General features: G+C 43.1%; 1 protein-coding gene across 1 annotated transcript in view; it reads right to left on the reverse strand.

Moving 5' to 3' along the window:
- Positions 1 to 19,740, reverse strand: part of pcxb (pyruvate carboxylase b) — a 244,169-nt gene that overhangs the window by 31,089 nt on the left and 193,340 nt on the right. The window contains exons 14-19 of the mRNA XM_079185036.1: positions 19,546 to 19,635; positions 13,913 to 14,134; positions 8,200 to 8,356; positions 5,076 to 5,316; positions 2,603 to 2,770; positions 1,984 to 2,065 (exon numbers count right to left, since the gene is read on the reverse strand). Coding sequence (XP_079041162.1) covers positions 1,984 to 2,065; positions 2,603 to 2,770; positions 5,076 to 5,316; positions 8,200 to 8,356; positions 13,913 to 14,134; positions 19,546 to 19,635 — 960 coding nt within the window. The remainder of the gene's footprint in view (positions 1 to 1,983; positions 2,066 to 2,602; positions 2,771 to 5,075; positions 5,317 to 8,199; positions 8,357 to 13,912; positions 14,135 to 19,545; positions 19,636 to 19,740) is intronic.

Consider the following 19,740-nt stretch of genomic DNA (forward strand, 5'->3'; position numbering starts at 1 on the left):
TCTGGCCACTCTTAGGCGCTAGCAACTAAACTGACCCAGAAATACAAGGAGCATTGCCTTTTGTTATAATCTTGTTTTTGTTGACCAGTGGATTAACTTCACACCTCCTGATACCGACGCACCCTTTAGCGTCTGGATGACAACAACTGACGTAGTCTAAAGTTGAGGTAAAGTCTAGAGTTGTAATCGCTTGAAACACAAACGTCTCATGTCAAGTCAACATTGATTTATTTACCTGACTTCTGTTACGTAACCTATGTACTTAACTTAACTAGCGCCAGTTACGTAACAAGCGTTCTTACTTACACAAAGTTATTTTCACCCAAACCACCATCTTTTCCTCAGCCTTTAACTTTGGTTACCTAAACCTAACCGAGCAGTTTGTCGCATCAGTAAAAATTAAACACACACACAAGTTGTACTCCAGGGTGTGTCAGGACACTATGACATCACTGTTGGGTGTGGTTACAGGTGGTGCAACAGCAGACACTTCTGACCCAACTTCATCACATCAGCCTGGAATTAAAGTTACTACTTAAACTGTTTGAATATTCTGAGGTTCGATGACGACAGACACCAATTTCCCCCATTTATTACAGGACCAGCAGAAACCACTCCAAGACTGTGTGACGTGGTTTCTATGAGAACGCATGAATAAACATGCGGAGGGTGTAAAGAGAATTTGGGAATGAGTTTTCCTCTAAATATGTTACCATGGGACACAACCAATCATTGATAGGCTTTAGTGAGGGGTTTTCTCTAAAGACCACATGATAACCACAAACCGAGCTGATGAAAAATAATGTCTCTCTGATGCCCAGAGGCAGGAAACTGTCTGAACACGAGGAGGACTTGGCAAACATCTGCATTTAGATGGTAATTAACAGCTTAAAACACAAATAGTGTCCTGCGCTACAGCAGCAGGCTGTGCATTAGCTGTGCAGTTTGAACATAGCGTGTACAAAATTAGCAGGTTGCTATTCCCGAGTAATGGAAATGAGCTATCAGATCTAGTTAGTGGAGCCGAGTCGGTTTTCCCAAAAGCATTACTCTACACGACTATGCAGCAAACCACACATCAGTTTTAATTCCTTTAGTCTGTTTCATGTTCCTTTAATTTCTAACAGCGGCTTTTCATGTTGCCGCTTTAATATATTTCGCACCCATTGCTGTGGGAGAAAGCGGTCGCTGAGCCCGGGCGGCTATCAAGAGGTGGGAGAGACAGTCGGGGAAAATTACATTGAGCAGAACACACTGGAGCACAGCAAACCCAAAGGGAGATGAACATATTATAAATCCATCTCCCACATATCAGTCGACCTCCTAAGAAGGTAGAGTAAAGCTGTGGAGGGCCAGAGTGCGAACGAAAGATCTCTTGATAGAAGCTGGCAGAACGTGGGGGTAGGGGAAGCAAATGAATCATCAACAACCATGTCAAAGGATGCCTTGGGAAAAGCCCCTCAAATGTAGTCAAAATGTTTTTGAGCATGCTATGATGAATACAAGAGCACATTATTCATGGTTACAACCAATATTTGTATTTCTATGTTCTGATTAACAGAGCATCAGGTTTTATTTCCATCTTCCTCTCATAGTTGGCTGTGTACATTATCACCGAGCAGAAAACGCCGGGCTTTCTGACTGAGGGCCATAATTAGTGATGCGCTCTGTCATTTATTGATTTGTCCATTGATTTTTTTTTTTTTTGTCCCTCTCATGTAAAGTGGGAGAGTCTCAGAAAGACACTAAGAAATCTTCTCTGAGCGAAACGTGTGATCTAAGAGATGTTCTGTCTCATTAACAGTTAGACACGACAATAAAAAAGCACCGTGTGGTGTCGTGCCAATTAATAAACTTACGTATTGATTCTTCCTTTACTTTCACAGAGGATATATGAGGGTGTTTATTCCAACAAGTCTTTCTAATCTGCTCTTTACCATTTTACCATGTTGGTGCTGGCAGGTTGGTGAACGCGGTGCTTACCGGTGTCAAGATTGGTCCCCTTGGTGCAGGCCACCATGGCTCCCATGCTGGGCTGAGAGGTCATCCCGGCCATAGAGTCGACCTAGAGAGGGATATTCAAGATGAATAGTGTTTGAAAAAGAGCCTTGATCGTTGTAACAGTGTGCTATGTGGGTCCACAGCTTGGTGGATCAATCTTATACACATGGTTGATGATGATTAATAGGAAGAACGCATGAAAACATCAATTTCCCATCAAAAGGGAGAAGATTTTTACCTCCAAAAACATTTAGGTCTTGGATATCTTCCTTTAATGGTAATAATATATTTATTAAGCATAAACATTTCATTACTTGACAGAGTAAAAAGACAACGAACGGGGCTGATACACAAATATGATTTTTTAGTGTCTGATCCGCGCTGGACGACCAGTTGTTTCTTTTATAAAATGCTATAAAGAAATGAACAGCAGAATGGCCCAAAACTGCAAATAGCAGCCAATTGTGTTAATGTAACTCCTAATGCCGGCAGCATGCGCCAGTGAACGCAGTAAGAGTTGTTCCGTCTTTGTTTCACTACATTTCACAATGCAAACGGCAGCAGCTGGTAGAAAATGTCTACGTTCGCGATGAGTACTCACCGCCACATCCACCACGTCGGCTCCAGCCTCGGCACAAGCCAGCATGGCGGCCACGCCGGCTCCAGCTGTGTCGTGTGTGTGCACATGGATGGGTACGTCCGGGAAACGGTCTCTCAGAGAGCCGATCAGAAGCCTGCTGGCCTGTGGCTTCAGCAGGCCGGCCATATCCTGGTCGAGAGATCGAGAGGGAGACACAGCGGGGTAGGGGGGTAAAAGGATTGAAGGAACAATTAAATGGGATGTTTGACAGACTTTTGACATGATTTGTTATACACATATGCTAGAGGTTCCCATTTAGTATATTTAATATCCCAAAATATGACAGATTTATACGTTGCCAAGTATTTTCTCTTTCACATCATTTAAGCACTGCTAAAACACGTTTGCTTGGAATCCCTGACTATAAATGAACCCAGGAGTAGACCCTTTGCCAGATGTCTTAATCCTGTTTTAAGTGGCTTTCTGTAACACATCTTAGTTTTGGATATGGAGTCCTGGACTTTGTTGAACAAGATTGATTTCAACCACCTGTCTTAGTCTGCATTAGTGAGAGGGAGAGCGCACACAGCACAAGCCTGAGGCTTCTCATGAAAGCTGGAACAGACCACGGAGTGCCCATAATTTGGTGGAAACGGATGAGTAAAAACAGCTCCAAAAGAATGGAAGCGGAAAGGAACATGTTCACAAACACCAAAATCATTTCAGTAATGAGAACTCGTAAAAGGAATACTTGCTGTTGAACTTCTCAAAATAATCATTGTGTCTTTGCTGATAAAAAGCACACTTGTGAAGATAAAACGGCCACCTTTCGGTTTGAATTGAAGTCGTTTAATATGTTTAATCAATTCTACAAAAATGTTACTAAAAACTATCTAATGTGTACTGGGAAATGATAACCTGCAGCAAAATTAACGACACAAGTGGTGGTTTTAAAGAGACACACTTGTTGGAGGATGATTATAAAAAATAAAGCTTAAATGATATTAACAGAAAATTCACAGAGAGAGCTTAGATGTTTAGTTGCGCTCCCTCTGGTGATCATTGCTCTCCATGAAGTTATAATTCATGCTCATTTCCTCTTTTAAATGTTAACCTCATTAGCTGTGCAGGCCTTTTATGAGACTGCCACTGCTGTGTGATGGTTCACACTTTAGTAGAGCGGGAGTTTATCATTTCACGTCTGAAAATATCCTGCCATGCATGAATAAAGAAATTAATTCAATGTGAGTATTATCAGTCTATTCATTTAGATAAGAGGCTCAAGCATACACACGTTAATTCAATGGGAGCAAGGCACAAAAACTTTAGCGCTGTTCATCCAATGAGCAATGCCAGGTCTGAACTTATTCAATTTAAAATACTCTACTGGAGACCTGTGAGAATAAAAAAGGGCAGCACTGGGCCATTCACGCCTCTGCTGGCCATGCCAAATGGAACTAGGTGATTGTGTCCATATGTTCCTCAATTGTCCGAGCGTAGCCTATTGGCAGGGTGTCATGGGAAAAAAAAGCTTGCATATTGGTGTTGGTCTTACCCTTGCTCGATGCTTCTTGAATAGCCTAAAAGGACTTGAGAGAATAGCTGGGAAGAAAGCTTAAAGGTTGCTCTCACCTCAGCTAAGAGGGTCATACTGAGGCACTCGACATGGGGGAACGACCAGACCTACTCTGAGTGGTTCACAGCCCTATCAGAAACTGCCTCCTATGAAGGGCCATACACACAATAGATGGAAAAAATGGACGTACACAGAAATCTGGGACCTATTTCTATTTATTATAACCGTTCCCTCCTTGTTCAACAGTTAAAGCCTGAGGTTTTTTTTTTATTAATTAAAATGCTCATCAAAATGCATTGATGTGCTTTGTGTCAAAGGGATTTTCTTCATGATACATTGGTGAAGTTGATTATTAGAAACGCCAGTGGCTGAATGTCAGCCAACATGCTGGCATTTTAGTAGTAGTAGCACCAAAAGTGACATAAAAAGAACGAGTAGTAATGGTAGTTGTTGCCGAACAAGTAGCCACACTCTGCAGCTCGCTTACACGATTGAATAACCGTAATCACATCAGGAATTTCATTAGTCAATTTAAATGTCTCACCTGCCAATGCCGTTTCACCTTAGATTAAACCAACCGCAAACAAGAAAGTTTACGTGTGCTACATTAGAGTGTACACAGCCCAAAAAGTCAGACAGCCAGTCTGTTAGTGCAAGGCCCTGATTATGATGACATACATGTGTAGAAGACTGTGTATACAAGCCTGAGTGAGAAAAAAAAACACACACACACACACACACACTTGCAAAGATGGCTTCCAGCTGGTTGTATGTTATTCTGGTGGCAGATGGGCAGGGATTTCAGAAGCAAACAATAAGTGCCAGACTCTTTAGATTATCACAGGGAAGGAAAAGCAGTAAACAACTCTCAGAGCACACACTAAAAAAAAACACTAGCGCCTAGCTCTACTTCCTAACCTTGATACAGAGGATGTGGGTTCCGGCTTTGACAAGCTCGTCTGCCAGGTTCATGTAGTAGTCCAGAGAGTACTTCTGCCTCATCGGGTCGGAGACGTCGCCCGTGTACGAAATGGCAGCCTCCACGACGCCACCTGCTGCTCCGGCAGCCTCCATGCCCAGCAGCATGTTTGGCAGGTAGTTCAGGGAATCGAACACGCGGAAGATGTCCATGCCGTTCTCCTTGGCCACCTCGCAGAACCTGGAGGAGGGGCGGAAGGAGGGCAAAATGATGTGAGCCAAAAAGCCCATGCAGTCGTGTACATAAAATCCACCCTCAAATCAGAGTCAGAAATAGAAGAGGTTGGTGAGACTGCAGAGACTTACTGTACTCTCTCTCTCTCTCTCTTACTCTCACACATATAATGAGTTTGTCTCCATGCACAGTGTATCCCAGATAATAGTGCATATCCGGGGTTGGGATAAGCTGTTTATATCCACCTCCATATCACCACTCATGAATATCGCTGTACCTGCGTTAATACAACATCCTCGCTATTTCTATGAAAAGTGAGCTAACACAGCCTGCAGGAGCCCACAAAGACTGGAGATGAATGTATACCCGCCTCATTATCCAAGCTGCTAGTGGTAAATCCCTCCTATTATTGCCTCGGCCTCGGTATCTTAATCAGCTTTTTCATAACTGGGGTGAGTGCTTACTGTAGCTGTGTTGCTGTGAATACAATATTGACCCACACACAGAGCTTTTGTTTTGGCAAATAAACAGACACACTTAATGTTGTGCCACGAGAGGATTACCAGTCCAACGTCTGCGTGTCCGGTATTTATTTAGCACTACAATGCGAGTGCTCTCTAATGGACGCTGTTTGGCACCGAATCAGAAACACTGTACTGTCCTACATATCTGACTCAGAGCTGATGTGATCATTATGTGAATCATGTTTATCAGAAAGTGGTTTTTCCCTCAAATTAAGTGACAAGAAGATCTAGTTAGCGATCGACCAGCCATTTTAGACATTATAAAATGGTACATCCCCCTTGCTGCAGAGTATACTGCACTGTGACCCTGTGACACGCACTTTAAATCAATACAAATAAATTAAATTACACTCTGATTTGATTTACTTAATGAAGGCGCTTGGGCCACTTGGCAGCGGGGTTCTTGCTGCACTGAAAACGTCGAGGGTGAGAGAGTGACAAGAGAGAGTGACACGAGCGAGAGAGAGCGAGAGCGAGAGCGAGAGAGAGAGAGAGAGAGAGAGAGAGAGAGAGAGAGAGAGAGAGAGAGAGAGAGAGCGAGCGCGCTGGGCCAGCAGATCAAAGCCATTAATCACAATCATGTGCGCATTTTCGATGGCGCTCCCCCTACGGGACACTGAGAGTGAGGCGGGGTGGAGAGGGAGACGAAGAGCAGTCGGGATGAAGAGAGGGAGTTAAAAAGAGGGGAGGGAGTGTGTAATGCGGAGAGATGAATGGAGGCATAAAAAGGGAGTTATAAGAGTGGGGATAAATAATGACTATATGATAGGAGAGGGGGAGCAACAAAATAGGGAGGATAGGGGAGGTCTGTGTGCGTGATTCAATGGGATGGAGGGAGAAGGGGACAGCTGCATTAGTCATAAAGCTACTCCTAATTTATCTGAGGTGAGGGGAATTGCACTGTGCGTGTGTGCGTGGAACTGCATGCAAGTGTGTGTGCGCGCTTTTGTATACATGAGTCATCCACATCATCGAGGTAACTTGTGAATTCATTTGGAAAAGTTTTAAAGGCGTGTGTATGCATGTGTGTAGGCAGCGGGGTATTTATGGCCCTAAAGACATTTCTAGTGACATCTGTATCAATGATGTGTGTACGTGTGTGTGTGTGTGTGTGTGTGTGTGTGTGTGTGAGCGCGAAATGTGTGGAACTCACCGAGCATGTTAAGAGGCAACAGGAAAACGTCCACCGAATTGACCTGACTAAATGTGTGTGTCACTTGTGTGGTTTGTGGGTCGCTGCTGTTCAGAACATCCATTTAGATATAAAGACAACGCAGCCGTGTGGGCTTCATGTGTCGTATAAATAGAGACCGATAGTTAGAACATGGGTGGAATGAAAGGTGAAGGGGAAATAAGTATTTCATTTATAAGAGTGAATATTAGAATTGATTGATTTCCTTCACCGCATGGTGTCCAGCACATATGGACTTTCATCACATCACTAGACAACAACAATCACTTTTATGATCATGTAAGTAATAATGATGTACACATGCAGCTCTTTCAATGCATTTTGCCAAATCACCTCATCAAAACAACAATTCCACATATTACCTTCAGAAAACAGTTATATAGTGAGGAACTAATATCTACATTTAGTGACATCAGGGCTTCATAAAATGTCATGTTTTTTATATCAAATGCTTCTATTGTGGTTTTCGAATGAAGCTTTGAATGTCTGTCGTCATATTTCATGATATTATCACCCTAAAACAATGGAGAAAAATATCTATACTTTTTATTGTGCTTATGTAAATGTAATATGTGGTGCTGTTAGATTGCTGCTAGACTGCCACGGTAATACAGGTGCGTGCGGGAGAGTAAACCATTTGCAGAAGCTGCCTTCAAGACAATGCAAATGCAAATTTATGCAAATTGATGTTTTACAAGAATTCCATGTTTTCAACACAGAGAAAACATGTTAAATAGGAAAATTACAAACTGATTCAATTTTTTTTTGCTGTGTTTTAAGTCTCTTGTTTGTTCTTTGAAAAATAGTTTTGAATCTCAATAGTAAATGTTCTAATAAAATAAATAATAAATGATGAAGTTGACTGTATTCTACATACTAAACACTACACTCAGCATACACAGTATTCAACGCATGCATAGACAATGCAGATGAACCTATTGTGTGCATCGACCTATATTCACGGCCCTACTTTGTGTGTGTCAGCGTGTTCAGTTCTGTAGCATTATTGGAGAGAATGTATGGATTTGGAAGCAAATACAAAATCGTTCTTACATATTCATGATGAGACTCTTGGTGTTATGCCTGACAGCCCCTTAAACATCTGATTGTTTCACAACTGAATTCAGATTTTAGAAAATGGAAGTAAGAAATGTGCGCGTATGAGTGACTCACTTAAAGACGGCGTTGTCAGGGTAGTTGGTGTAGCCCACAGCGTTGGCCCCACGCAGCAGCATCTGGAAAGGAACGTTTGGTACCAACGCTCTCAGCTCCTGGAGCCTCTTCCATGGACACTCTGACAGGAAGCGCATGGCCACATCAAAGGTAGCCCCTACACACACACACACACACACACACACACACACACACACAGGTAGCAGTATATTATTAGCTGTCATCTGAAGTGTCATCCATCTTCCGAACTTTGATCTAAATTTTAGACTCCAAAACGAATATTTCAATCTCATCGCGTTACCCACCCACCCACCCACCCCCTCCCACACGCACACACCCACACACCCCCACCCACCCCCACACACACACTAATGGGCGCTCAGATGAAATGTCTGATGACACTTGCACATTCATTGTTCACTCTCGCACTTTCATCATTTCATTCTAAAGTCACTATAAAATCTCAGAAATCTTTCAGTGGGAGAGGCGGAAAAAAAACAGATAGCAATCTCTTATTTCCCTTTCATGGGGGAGTAGATTAGCGAATCTCATACCCGTTTATCATATCAGCCAGAAATATGGAAGCCTCCAGTGATTTTCTGCTGATCCAACACTGTCATCATTAAATTTCATTTTCTGTGCACTCGTATAGTTGGACACAGAGAGAATACTAAGCGCAATTGCTTGCTCCCCACTCTGGGATTAGCAGGAATGTGCTGGTCTGGATACCCTCCCCTTAAATCAATTATAATTTCCTCCCCCCCCCGATTTAGATTTCAGTCTGCGTCAGCGTCTCTTAAACCACTGATTTGGAGCAGAAATGACTCCAAGCAATCCTATCTGATGTTAAACATATTAGTATTATAGCATGTGAGATATGAAAACGTGATGCTGAACAAGGAATTCAGCAGAATGTGCTCAAATAATTTGATAACAGGAATGAGGGCCGACAGCTGGCCCCAAATATCGGAACATTAGGCAGGAGCACCGGGCAGATAGGCAGCCGGCAATCTGTCACGAAGATGAGCTGAAATAAAATAGGGGAGAAAGACGGTAACGAGCCTGTTACGCAATGCCCACGCTTGCAATGAATTCAACACCCCATGTAATGTTTAAAAAGAAAAGAGAAAAACAACTTCTCAGCTGGAAAAGGTGCTGTGGGAATATATACGACCGTAACATCTTCTGTAGGTATGTTAGGTAAGAGTACACTTTATACAGAACTCAATAATAATAAACACTAAATGCTCTCATATTGACAAACTCTTTACTTCATCCAAATCTCCCCTGGTGGAAAAATAAAGTTCTATAAAACTTCCATCTCTTGAGCCAATAAAGGAAAGCCCGTGATAAATAAAAATGATTAACATCTATAATTTAAATCATTGAGTTGCGCGCACACACACACGCACACACACACACACGCGCACACACACACACACGCACTGCAGTTATCAGCATTTTTGCTTAAGTGTGCAAGTATGGCCTTGATGCATCAGACACTTTATCTTGTCGGATCAATTTTTATGTCTCTGCGATTCCAGTTAATCGCTCTGGATTGGTTGATTTTCCGTTGCTACCCGTGCTGGTCAGGCTTCGCGTGTTTAGTGTCCACTGCATGTGTCGTACCAGGAAACGGCTCATATTCCTTAAAACATGCAACGGTTCTGTGAAACGCCGATTACACAACGGCAGGGCGCACGCACACACACACACACACACACACACACACACACACACACCAACATGTGATTAGGAATCTGCCGCATTACCATCAGATAAATTTGCCTACTGTGAAATATATGTTAGGAACCATATAGATACACTATGTGAACCAATTACTTTTACTGTATCTTCCATGGTGTAGGGAGGAACACTGTATCAGGAAGGGACTTAATCCTAAGGCTTAATATCTCCAATCTCATTCTGCCCTTATAGAAGTGTCTGAAACATGTGAAAGCAATACTGTATTCCATGTAAAAATACAATTTAAAAAAACATTCTTGCATAGGGGTAACTGTGGTCAATACTCGCATGGTCCTCTCCCTTAGCGATTTACTTCGGGGAAGTGATTCGAGCACAGCAGAGTGTAACGTTCTCTATGTCTGATCACTTTGTATTAAAGGTGTATTGTATAGGGACTTCCTATCAAGAGAGGCATGGTAGTTAATCCTCCTATGGCCGTTGAGTGATTTATGAGGAGCTGTTTAAAGGTGCAATTACAAGCTGTCCTTGTGGGACAGTGTGTGCTCGAGCTGAACCTTTCCACTGCAGCATCATGGTAGTCCGATTCGTGTTTCACACCCTAAATCAATACCATGCGAGAGCGTGGCTGCCAACTAGTGTACGTGGGAACGTCGGGCAGCGGAAGATGAGTGAATGAAGGACAGCGGGGGAGGGAAACAAACGGTCTGTTATTCACACATTACACTGACGGACGGGAAAAGATTACAACATTGTCTTATCAAAGAGGCCCTCCTATAATTTCTCTCACGAAGTACGCTCCTCGAGGGGAGTACCACTCATCCTGTGAAAACAGTATTTTAATGCCGCGCGTGGCTCTGGAGGAGCCGTGTGAGAAAATAACACCTGATGGTGTGTCCGATTGGGCCCGACACTTCAAAAGGAAAAAAGGGAAGCGAGTATATAGGAGAGTCGTAAAAGGCAATATATAAAACGAAGGGAAAATAAATGCATAACACTCAAAGAAATGCATTTTGTGAAAATGAACACTGGTTTGGCTTCTTTAGAGTAGAAGAGCTGCTGTAAAAAAAATAACACGGATTACGTTTGTGTGTAAGAAAAGCGGAAAAACAACCAACTGAGCTGAACTTTGTGCTGAAAAAGGCCGGGTGGCAGATGCATCACTCTGTTTTCTAAATGCTTTGTTGTTCCTGCTTAACAAGTCAAATTCGCATCAACATATTAACATGCACAGGGAGCACATTATGATACTGATAAGTTGCAGGAGGGATTCAGAGGGATCATATCTCAAGAATGAATTCCGCCTTTAAGTGTTTAGGTAATCATGAATGTACTATCCTGTGCTCTCTGACTCATAATCACATCACGCAGGAGCTACCGACAGCTCAAGAGGACCCACTAGCATATTACATTTCTCTCCGCTGATTCACTCGTTCTCTCTCTCTGCAACTTTTCTTCAATGAGCGACTCAATCTCCTCGGCTCATAACCTCGGCCCATTACAGAACCATCATGTCAGGTGTTTAAGCGTCTGACATCCCGTTCTTCGTGTGATTTCAATGATGTACTATGGCCGCCGTCGTCGTATAAATGGGAGAGAGGCAACGCATATATTCACTCGCTCTGACTTTTTCATGAAGACAGAACACTGTTTGAACTTCAAGCGCGTTCATTGACAGAAGATTTCGAAACTCCACTCCCACTGCAATTCACACATCCACTCTTTATGAGAGCGTTTAGACGGAAAGACACAAAGGAAGATGTATTCAGCGCTCTCTCTCTCTCTCGTCGTTTTATCATTCAGGGGCCAGACTGTTCTACGGTGTTTACGTTGAGCTGTTACTGTAGCAAATGCCCACATTAAGAGTCTTTACCATATTGTCAGCTCAGCTTAGAATGATCACGCGCTTGGCAGAATAGTCAGTTGAAGTGAGTGGTGACATGATGTCATGCTCCTATGATTTGTTTAAAGGGAAACTTTCACTGTTTATGGCAAAACCTTATTAAATGTATCTTTAGAATCATTCACGTCGAAGCATAATCGAACCCCAGCTATAGTTTTAGTTGAGAAAATCTTACCCCACAGCTTCTCTCCGGCTTTTGTACAGTTCAATGGGCCATTGGTTTTAGGCTTTCACCATGATTAGGGCTCGGTTAAGAAAACAGGAAGCTCATACTAAACTAACATCTTGAACGCTCGAACATGAAAAAGGTCTCAAAGCACGCTTTCTGTCAGGTTTGGTTGACAGTTTCCGGTTTCTCACGCAGATGGAAAAACCTGATGGAAAGCTCAGTTTGCGCTCTTTCATTAGTAAAACATACAGACATGTCTTACTGTGCTATGAGCTTCCCGTTCCTTAAAAGGGAGATTAACTAATCGCCCCATTGGACTGTGTGTAGACGCTGTCGGAGAATGGTAGGATCCTCAGGAGCAAAGCCCTCAGAGAGGTTCTGTTATTGCCGCATGAATAACTGTAAACAACATTTAAATGTGGGCTGAAGAATGGTGGACGCGAGTCTTTTTTTTAAAAGTCTTCAAATATAAGATAACGAACTGTTAAAAAGGGAATGCATGTCCCTTAATGGAAGCCCTTTCCCCTTTCAGAACTGGCTCGCACAGTATAATGAGACATACAGAGAGTAGAGTGGCACCTTTTTAACAATATCCTGCAGAGTGAAGAACCGAGTTCACTGAGGTTTCACGGGCTCTCTTCAAAGATTTACTTTTAATGTAACTCCTCAAACATGGCTAATCTGAACTGGTATAATCTTTTCTTTGGTCAGTCTCATCAAGACGGTAGTCATATCCAACTACCTCCTCCGTTTGACTTTTGCAATAACCTTTTTATCTGTTCAAACATGAGGTGAGTAGACAGTTACTTGATGCGACGTGTGCCCAATATGCTCTCCCACAGTAATGAATGTGTGTCGTGATCAGCCAGCGGGAGGAATTCAAGCGAAGAAAGGGTTTACTGCACTGAAAAGGTTTCACTGGAGAGGTTCTCTCCTTGCGTTTTTGTTTTTTTTCCTCACTTTGTTTAACCATCTAACGATGAGCACAGTCACTGAAACTGAAACCCTTTTTACTTCAGGCCTTTGTTGTTCGGTTCTTATGTTTGTTCTTGTGATCCACTGAAGGCACTCCAAGTAAAATAAGCATAATCGCTCTGAGTGCTTTTCTATAATTGAGCATTAAATTAAATGTTTCAACCTCAAGAGGTTCAACTGGGCATATCTCTTCCACAAATGTGAGTATCCTAAGTGTTCAAACAGGAAAACTGAATTTACTCTTTGAAACCAGTTCATAACAATTGCACTTCACATCAGACCATTATCAAGAAGTGTCGATGATTGGTCTCGTCGTCGACTGTTCAGACACGAGGCACGTAGTTTTTGTTCTCTGGCCAATTTCAGAGTAATTGCAAATTATCAAGGGAGGCTATTGGACTGTTCGTGCCTCACGAGGTTTCAATAACGGATGATTTTTCTCAATTCATTCAAGAGCAGTACATTCATTGTCTATTGAGGGAACTCGCTGAAGACTGACTTGTGGGAGAGGCGATGGAGGCATGAGATATGCTTTCAATGGCACATGATTTGCATAGCTCACACGGGAAAAACAAAGCGGTACAATCACTGTCTCCAACCAAACACGGAACGGGTCTACAGCAAGAGTGGGAGGAGAATGGAGAGGACGGGCACCGCTGTTACGAAGCATTCAAATGTGGGAGCACGTACAGAAAGAGTTTAATTAAAATGATAACCATCAGGAAAGGGAAGTTCAGGCTTATCATGACTGCTTGTATGAGATCACATATCATGGGTATTTCCTCATTACTAGGAATCTTCCGAGTGCCAAATAGTGGTGTAGCTGTAGTTTGGTGTCTCTCTGTAACTCTGATACCACTTTAACGTTTCTACGCTAAGAAATACAGCCGGAACAAGGAGACGGTTAGCTTAGCCTAAAAGACTGGAAGAATAGTGTTGTCATTCAGCACAAAGACACCCACCTCCCCAGTTCTCCAGGCTGAAAAGGTTGCTGAAGTTGTGGCTGACGAATGGCGAGATCTTCTTCAGGTCGTGGGTCCGAACCCTGGTTGCCAGGAGCGATTGGTGGGCATCCCTGAAGGTGGTATCCATGAGCAACAGGCCTTGGTGGGCACGGACAGCCTTGGCGAATCCCTCGGGACCGTCACGCAGCAACACGTCCCGGAAACCTAACGGAGGGTCGCCTATTAGCGAAGGAGGGAGAGAAAGAAGCATTAATGTTAAGGAGGACACAGGGGGAGAGTGAAAGGGAAACTAAAATCTGGTAGATTTTAGTTGATACATTTCTTGACTAAGTGCACAAGATGTTCGAGTAGCAGAGGCGAGCGAGCAGGTAAGCCAAGTTATTTACACAGCGTTTCCTCTTTCACGTTGTGCTTTTAACAACACTCGACTCAAGTAGATCAACTAGGAAAGAAAACAAGAACTCAAGCCCAGCAGCCATCTTATTAGACACACCACCCACCGATTTGTAAAAATGGATTCCTCCTGCTGACAGTGACTCATTCGGCCATGATGTTTCTATTTAAAGCAAGCAGCTACTGTTTAGTGAAACAAAAGATCCCAGTGACTGAGCTCGGTACTGTACGTTTGCCACCCGAAGGCAAACCGGATCCAGAATGGCTGCTATTGCACTTTTCATGGGTCTCTAATTTCTCAGCCTTATCAGGGCCTGCGACCCTGTTTTTAGGTCCCAAATTGACACCAGCAATCAGAGAGCTGCTGTCACGATGACCGTGTTTGAGCATGACATACGTTTATGTTCTATTTTGTGGCGGCAGCTCCACCTGGATTACATTGGAATTCTATATTTTGTGCCCTTTTTGAATCCATGTTCTTTGGCATATTGATGTGTTTTATATGTCCCTATATAAAACATGAGTCTTAAATCTATCTGCTAAATATCCCCAGACCCAAAGACTACAGCCATGCTAGATCTTAGTCAATGCACACTAACAGCTCCTAATTAGCACTTAACACAAAGTATACATGGGGAAGGTCATTAGTTTTGCAGGTACTTGGTATCGCAAAAATAACATTTTGACCTGATGATGGCACAAAGTCATTATGATTCGTCCTGTGGGGCCCGCTTGTCTGTACCAAATGTCATGGCAATGCATCCAATAGTTGTTGAGATATTTCACTCAAAACCACAAGAAGTGAAACTCACGATAGCACAAAAAGGACATGTCAGGTAAACACAAAAGTTATTATGATCAATCTTCTGGAGGTCATGGATGTCTGTAAAAAAAAAAAATGTCTTCCAATCCATCCTGTTCCAACATTTTGACCTGCTGGTGGCCTCTATATAAAATGCCAGGTTTATCCTCTGGAGACCATGAATGTCTTATAAATAATTTCATAGCAATCCATCCTATAGATAATTCAGCCTGGACCGACGTGGGGGAAACGGGTACATCACATGAGCAAAATCAAATTAGAGTTTTTCAGAAACCTTGTAGGATCCACTCCCCGAGAAACCCCGGATGAAGACTGCCGAACATGTTCCGCTGTCAGTTGCTAAAAGCTTCCACACGGAGGAATATATTCTATCGCTGTGGAATTCCCAAGACAAATGCCATATTTACCAGTTCATAAAAACTAAGTAGTTCTCAAAACAAACAAGTGAAACAGTGCAGAAACCTTACCCAACGGGCTCTGCCTTAACCAACCCTCTTATTCTAATCCTGCTCTCTCCTCGTCGCTCTTTGCCTTGCAATTTAACACGAGCACAACCAGAGGCAATCAAATATTGGAGGTGGAATTGAGATCTATTTTTGCTGCAGTGTGTACAATAATCAATCAATTAGATTAGTAAATGAGGTCTGCCTGCTCAGTTGTCCTCCAACCCTCTGTCCCTCTCTCTCTCTCCCTCTCTCTCTCTCTCCCCCATCGGACTTTCTCTCCATCTCTGCGTCGCTTAATATTTGCGAGGCTAGATGAGCTCTGTGAAATCACACCGCCATAGCAAATAGATACAGACACTGAACTTATCAAGATCTGCGTATAATACAGCTGACTGGAGAACACCACGCACACCTACACACACACACCTACACACACACACCCACACACACACCTACACACACACACACACACCTACACACACACACACACCCACACACACACACACACACACACACACACACACACACACACACACACACACACAGAAGATTATTCATTCTCAAAGTCCTCCTATTTCTCACACAAACTTGCTTTCTATGTTTCTTTTTTTACTACTCTTTAACATAATAGATAGAAGTTAATTAGGTCTCGTGTACTGGGACTACTGGGACCAAACAATGGCCTCTGCATGCGATACGTTTCCAAGAGAGAGGCATTCACAGTGTTTGAGTGGATTTGTGTGTGTGTGTCGTATCGTACGGTGCAGAATACAAAAAGTAATAAAGACATAAGTCCCAAGTGGATGCTGTGCTTGACAATCGACCCACTTCCGCACACAATTTTCTTTGCATCGAAAACACCCCGCTCCCACTACCTAGCTTCTGAGCCCTCACTCCCCCCCCCCTTGTTTATCTCAGGCTGGTGTCAGTTCATTCCTCTTCACTCGTTTGGCCCTCTCGTCACACTCAACTCGTCCCCGGCTAATGTGACCAGGCAGAGCGATAGCTACAATGCTCAGAGGCACATCTTTATTTGCAATTTGTGCAGAAGATAATCTCAGAGAAATAACAGCTTGAGTCGTCACCGTCCTGTGCTGGCATCTGCCTCCTGAGAAGACTGGTAAATGTCTGGTATCTTTGTGTTTAGGGAACTTTTAATTGGCACATCCTGGTGGGAGTGCTAATCAGTGCTTTATGACAGTCAGGTGTGCTGGAAGAGCCAATCAATTAAGCCGGAACGTATTAAAAGCAGACTTGTTAATGAGTTGTGTGCTACAGAAAAGTTTAATAATTTGGAATTCACAAAAGATATCCCTTTCTTTATAGCTTTACCAAACATGTGCGTTACATTTGCGTTCAGTTATTGTTTGCTTTTTGCCACAACTTCTAAAATACTGCCTGCTGGAAAACTTTTGACTGGCACCAGCTTCATGAAAAGGGGATTTGTTTTCCTCAAAATAGCTGTATTGGAGCTGTGAAACAAACAAATTGAAAGAAATGTTTCAAGAACAAAGAAGAAGAAACAAAGTTACCTTGCAGTACACACGCACAGAGTATCTTGAGGATTCAGAAAGCCACATTTAAGACTCTTTATGACTCCTTTTAAGCTACCTGGAAATGAGTTTTGGAGCTAAAAAAATAGCAAAACAAAGAAATAAATACAGTCCTTTCCGTTTGAAGATGGCTAATGAAAGACTAGAAACAGGAAATTATTCAAGACATTAATTCCATTTGTGCACAGATTTAGCATATTGTGCTACAAACTCCCCCTCTGCTGCAATCCCAAGTGTGGCAATACAGCGCACAAATGGGAGGAGGAAAGTAGTCCATCTTTTTTATTAGTCAGACTTCCTAAAGCTAGCTCACAGGCATCTGGTGATTAACCTCTACATGTCCTCCATTAAATAAATCCAGACAATAATTGGAACAAGGTGTACTTCTTCACCATCGATGAAGCACCAGCAATCAGCCTTCACAGGGAAACGATTTAGACTACAAATCCTAATTAGAAAATAATGGCTTTCAGTACTTAACATGTTGTGTCAGGACACCCTCGGCCTGTCTTTCAGGAACACTTTCACTGCCCTCTCTCCTCGGTGTGGCGGGAACTCCTGGATAATGGCCTTTCTAGTCACCCTTCCTCTTCCTCCTTATCTGTCGGTGTGATGTTATGAGATGACAATGTTCTGATCTTTGCTCCCCTCTGTTCTGTGGGTGGTCCACAGTAATACTCCTCACCACTTTCTTCCTCATCCTTCCCTCTTTTCTCATGCATCTATCTCCGATTTCCTCCACATGTAGGGATTATGCCCGAACCCCCCCCTCTCCTTCCATGCCCCTGTCCCTCCCTCCATCCATCCCTCCAGAGAGTGTGATAATACAGGCCTAATCCCTCTCTTCTCCCAATCCCTCCACCGAATGAAAGACAGGATATAAGCACATTACAAATCTCATTACTAGGCTTTAGGTATGCCTCTGTGCGTGCCTGTGCTGCATACAACTACTTCATCAGCTGCTTACAGTAGGGGAGGAGGGGGGGGGGGGGGGGGGGGTACACAAACGGTGCTCTGCCTATAGAGTACCTGCTCAGTACAGTGCATGTGTGTATGTGCAAGTGTGTGATTTTCAAGAGTCAATACTGTGGTACCTGCTGCAATAAGAGGGACGGGCAATGATAGCCGTGAACACAAGATTTCCATAAGAAGACAAGTGGTGGGTAAGCACGCAGAGACGCTCGTTCACTCACTCACTCACTCACTCACTCACTCACTCACAGGCAGACTTACACAAACACGGCAGATTAGATTGTCCTATTCTACTCCATTACGTTCCACTGTGCATGGTTTTTAGAAGTCAGATTTGATTAGTAATGCCCGATTAGGATTCATATTATTCACATTATTTTGTTATAAATTTGTGTTTACTGGGCACGCTGGGGTATGTGCTGAGGCAGAACAGGGTGCTGATAAACATGTCAAATTGATACAGCTCACTATTTTGTTGCCGTCAAAAGAAGCAGCTGCAGAAAGCCATGCCAGTTTGCACCAACTCACACAAAAAAAAAGAACCAAAATGGCCACAGATAAGACACATTTTCTACATTTCAATAAAGCCTATTTAGTTGTAAAAAATGAGCACCTCTAATCATCATTTAAAAATGAATATTTTTATATTTCAGCCTTAGTTTAACCTTTCAAAACTCACGAAGACCCTAATTAGTAAACGGAGCAACAAAAAAAACCCCACAGAGCTCGGCTCCAGAGACTCTAAGTGGCTCAACAAGCTCGACAAAGAGCCCAGCTTGGCCTTGGGCCTTTCCTGAGAGAGTCCAGGGTTGCTGGTGCAGAGCAGGGCGAGAAGCAGAGAACTTCTGCCTTCACGAACAATGAACTGCACCCTCTCGTCCCCTGTACTCGCAGCTCAGCGGAGCACTCTGGGCCAAAACCCTTTTCCTCCCCGAGTGCTAAACTGAGCCATTTAGGAAGGCCTTTCCGCCTCCAGCTATCGGCCTGTTCGACAGCCCATTTGTCATTCGGCGGGGGCTTTTATCCAAAGTGCCCCACGGATCCACAAGTGTTTTCATTTTTGGCATGGGAGTCCCAGGAAAAATGAAACCCCTAACCCTTGCATTGGCAGTGCCTTGCTAAATTAGTCCAAATGTAACACATGCAATAAGGGTGATGCATTGTGGCATTATTATAGCAACATTGGTAAGTGATGCTTTCAAAAGAATAGCACAAAGACAGTATTCAATTATCAGTTGCTGGTCTTGTTGACACGTTGCCCTGCACACAGAGCTTTTTTCATTGCTGAAGCTTTATTGCACAAACTGCTTTAAATGCTTTGGCAAGGTATAACATCTTATTTTGATAGGGGGATAAAGGAGGTGACTGGGTTGGCATAATAACGTGTGATAAGAGTGTGAATTCTGCATCGCTTATTGGCTGAATTGCATGCGATTGACATACCCATGATCCCAGGAGGGATGACGGGGTCTATGGAGGAAGGCTTGGCCTTGACTGGGATGGGTGTGGTTGGTCCATTTACCATCACATGACCTGAAGTATACAAAAAGAGAATACAAGTCAGATGCAGTTCTGTAACATATCGAACAGCCAGTGACGACAATAATGAAAAGGAGAAGAAAAAAAACAGCAGCACTG

The sequence above is a fragment of the Pholis gunnellus genome (assembly GCF_910591455.1).
Source record: "Pholis gunnellus genome assembly, chromosome: 23".
NCBI lineage: Eukaryota > Metazoa > Chordata > Actinopteri > Perciformes > Pholidae > Pholis > Pholis gunnellus.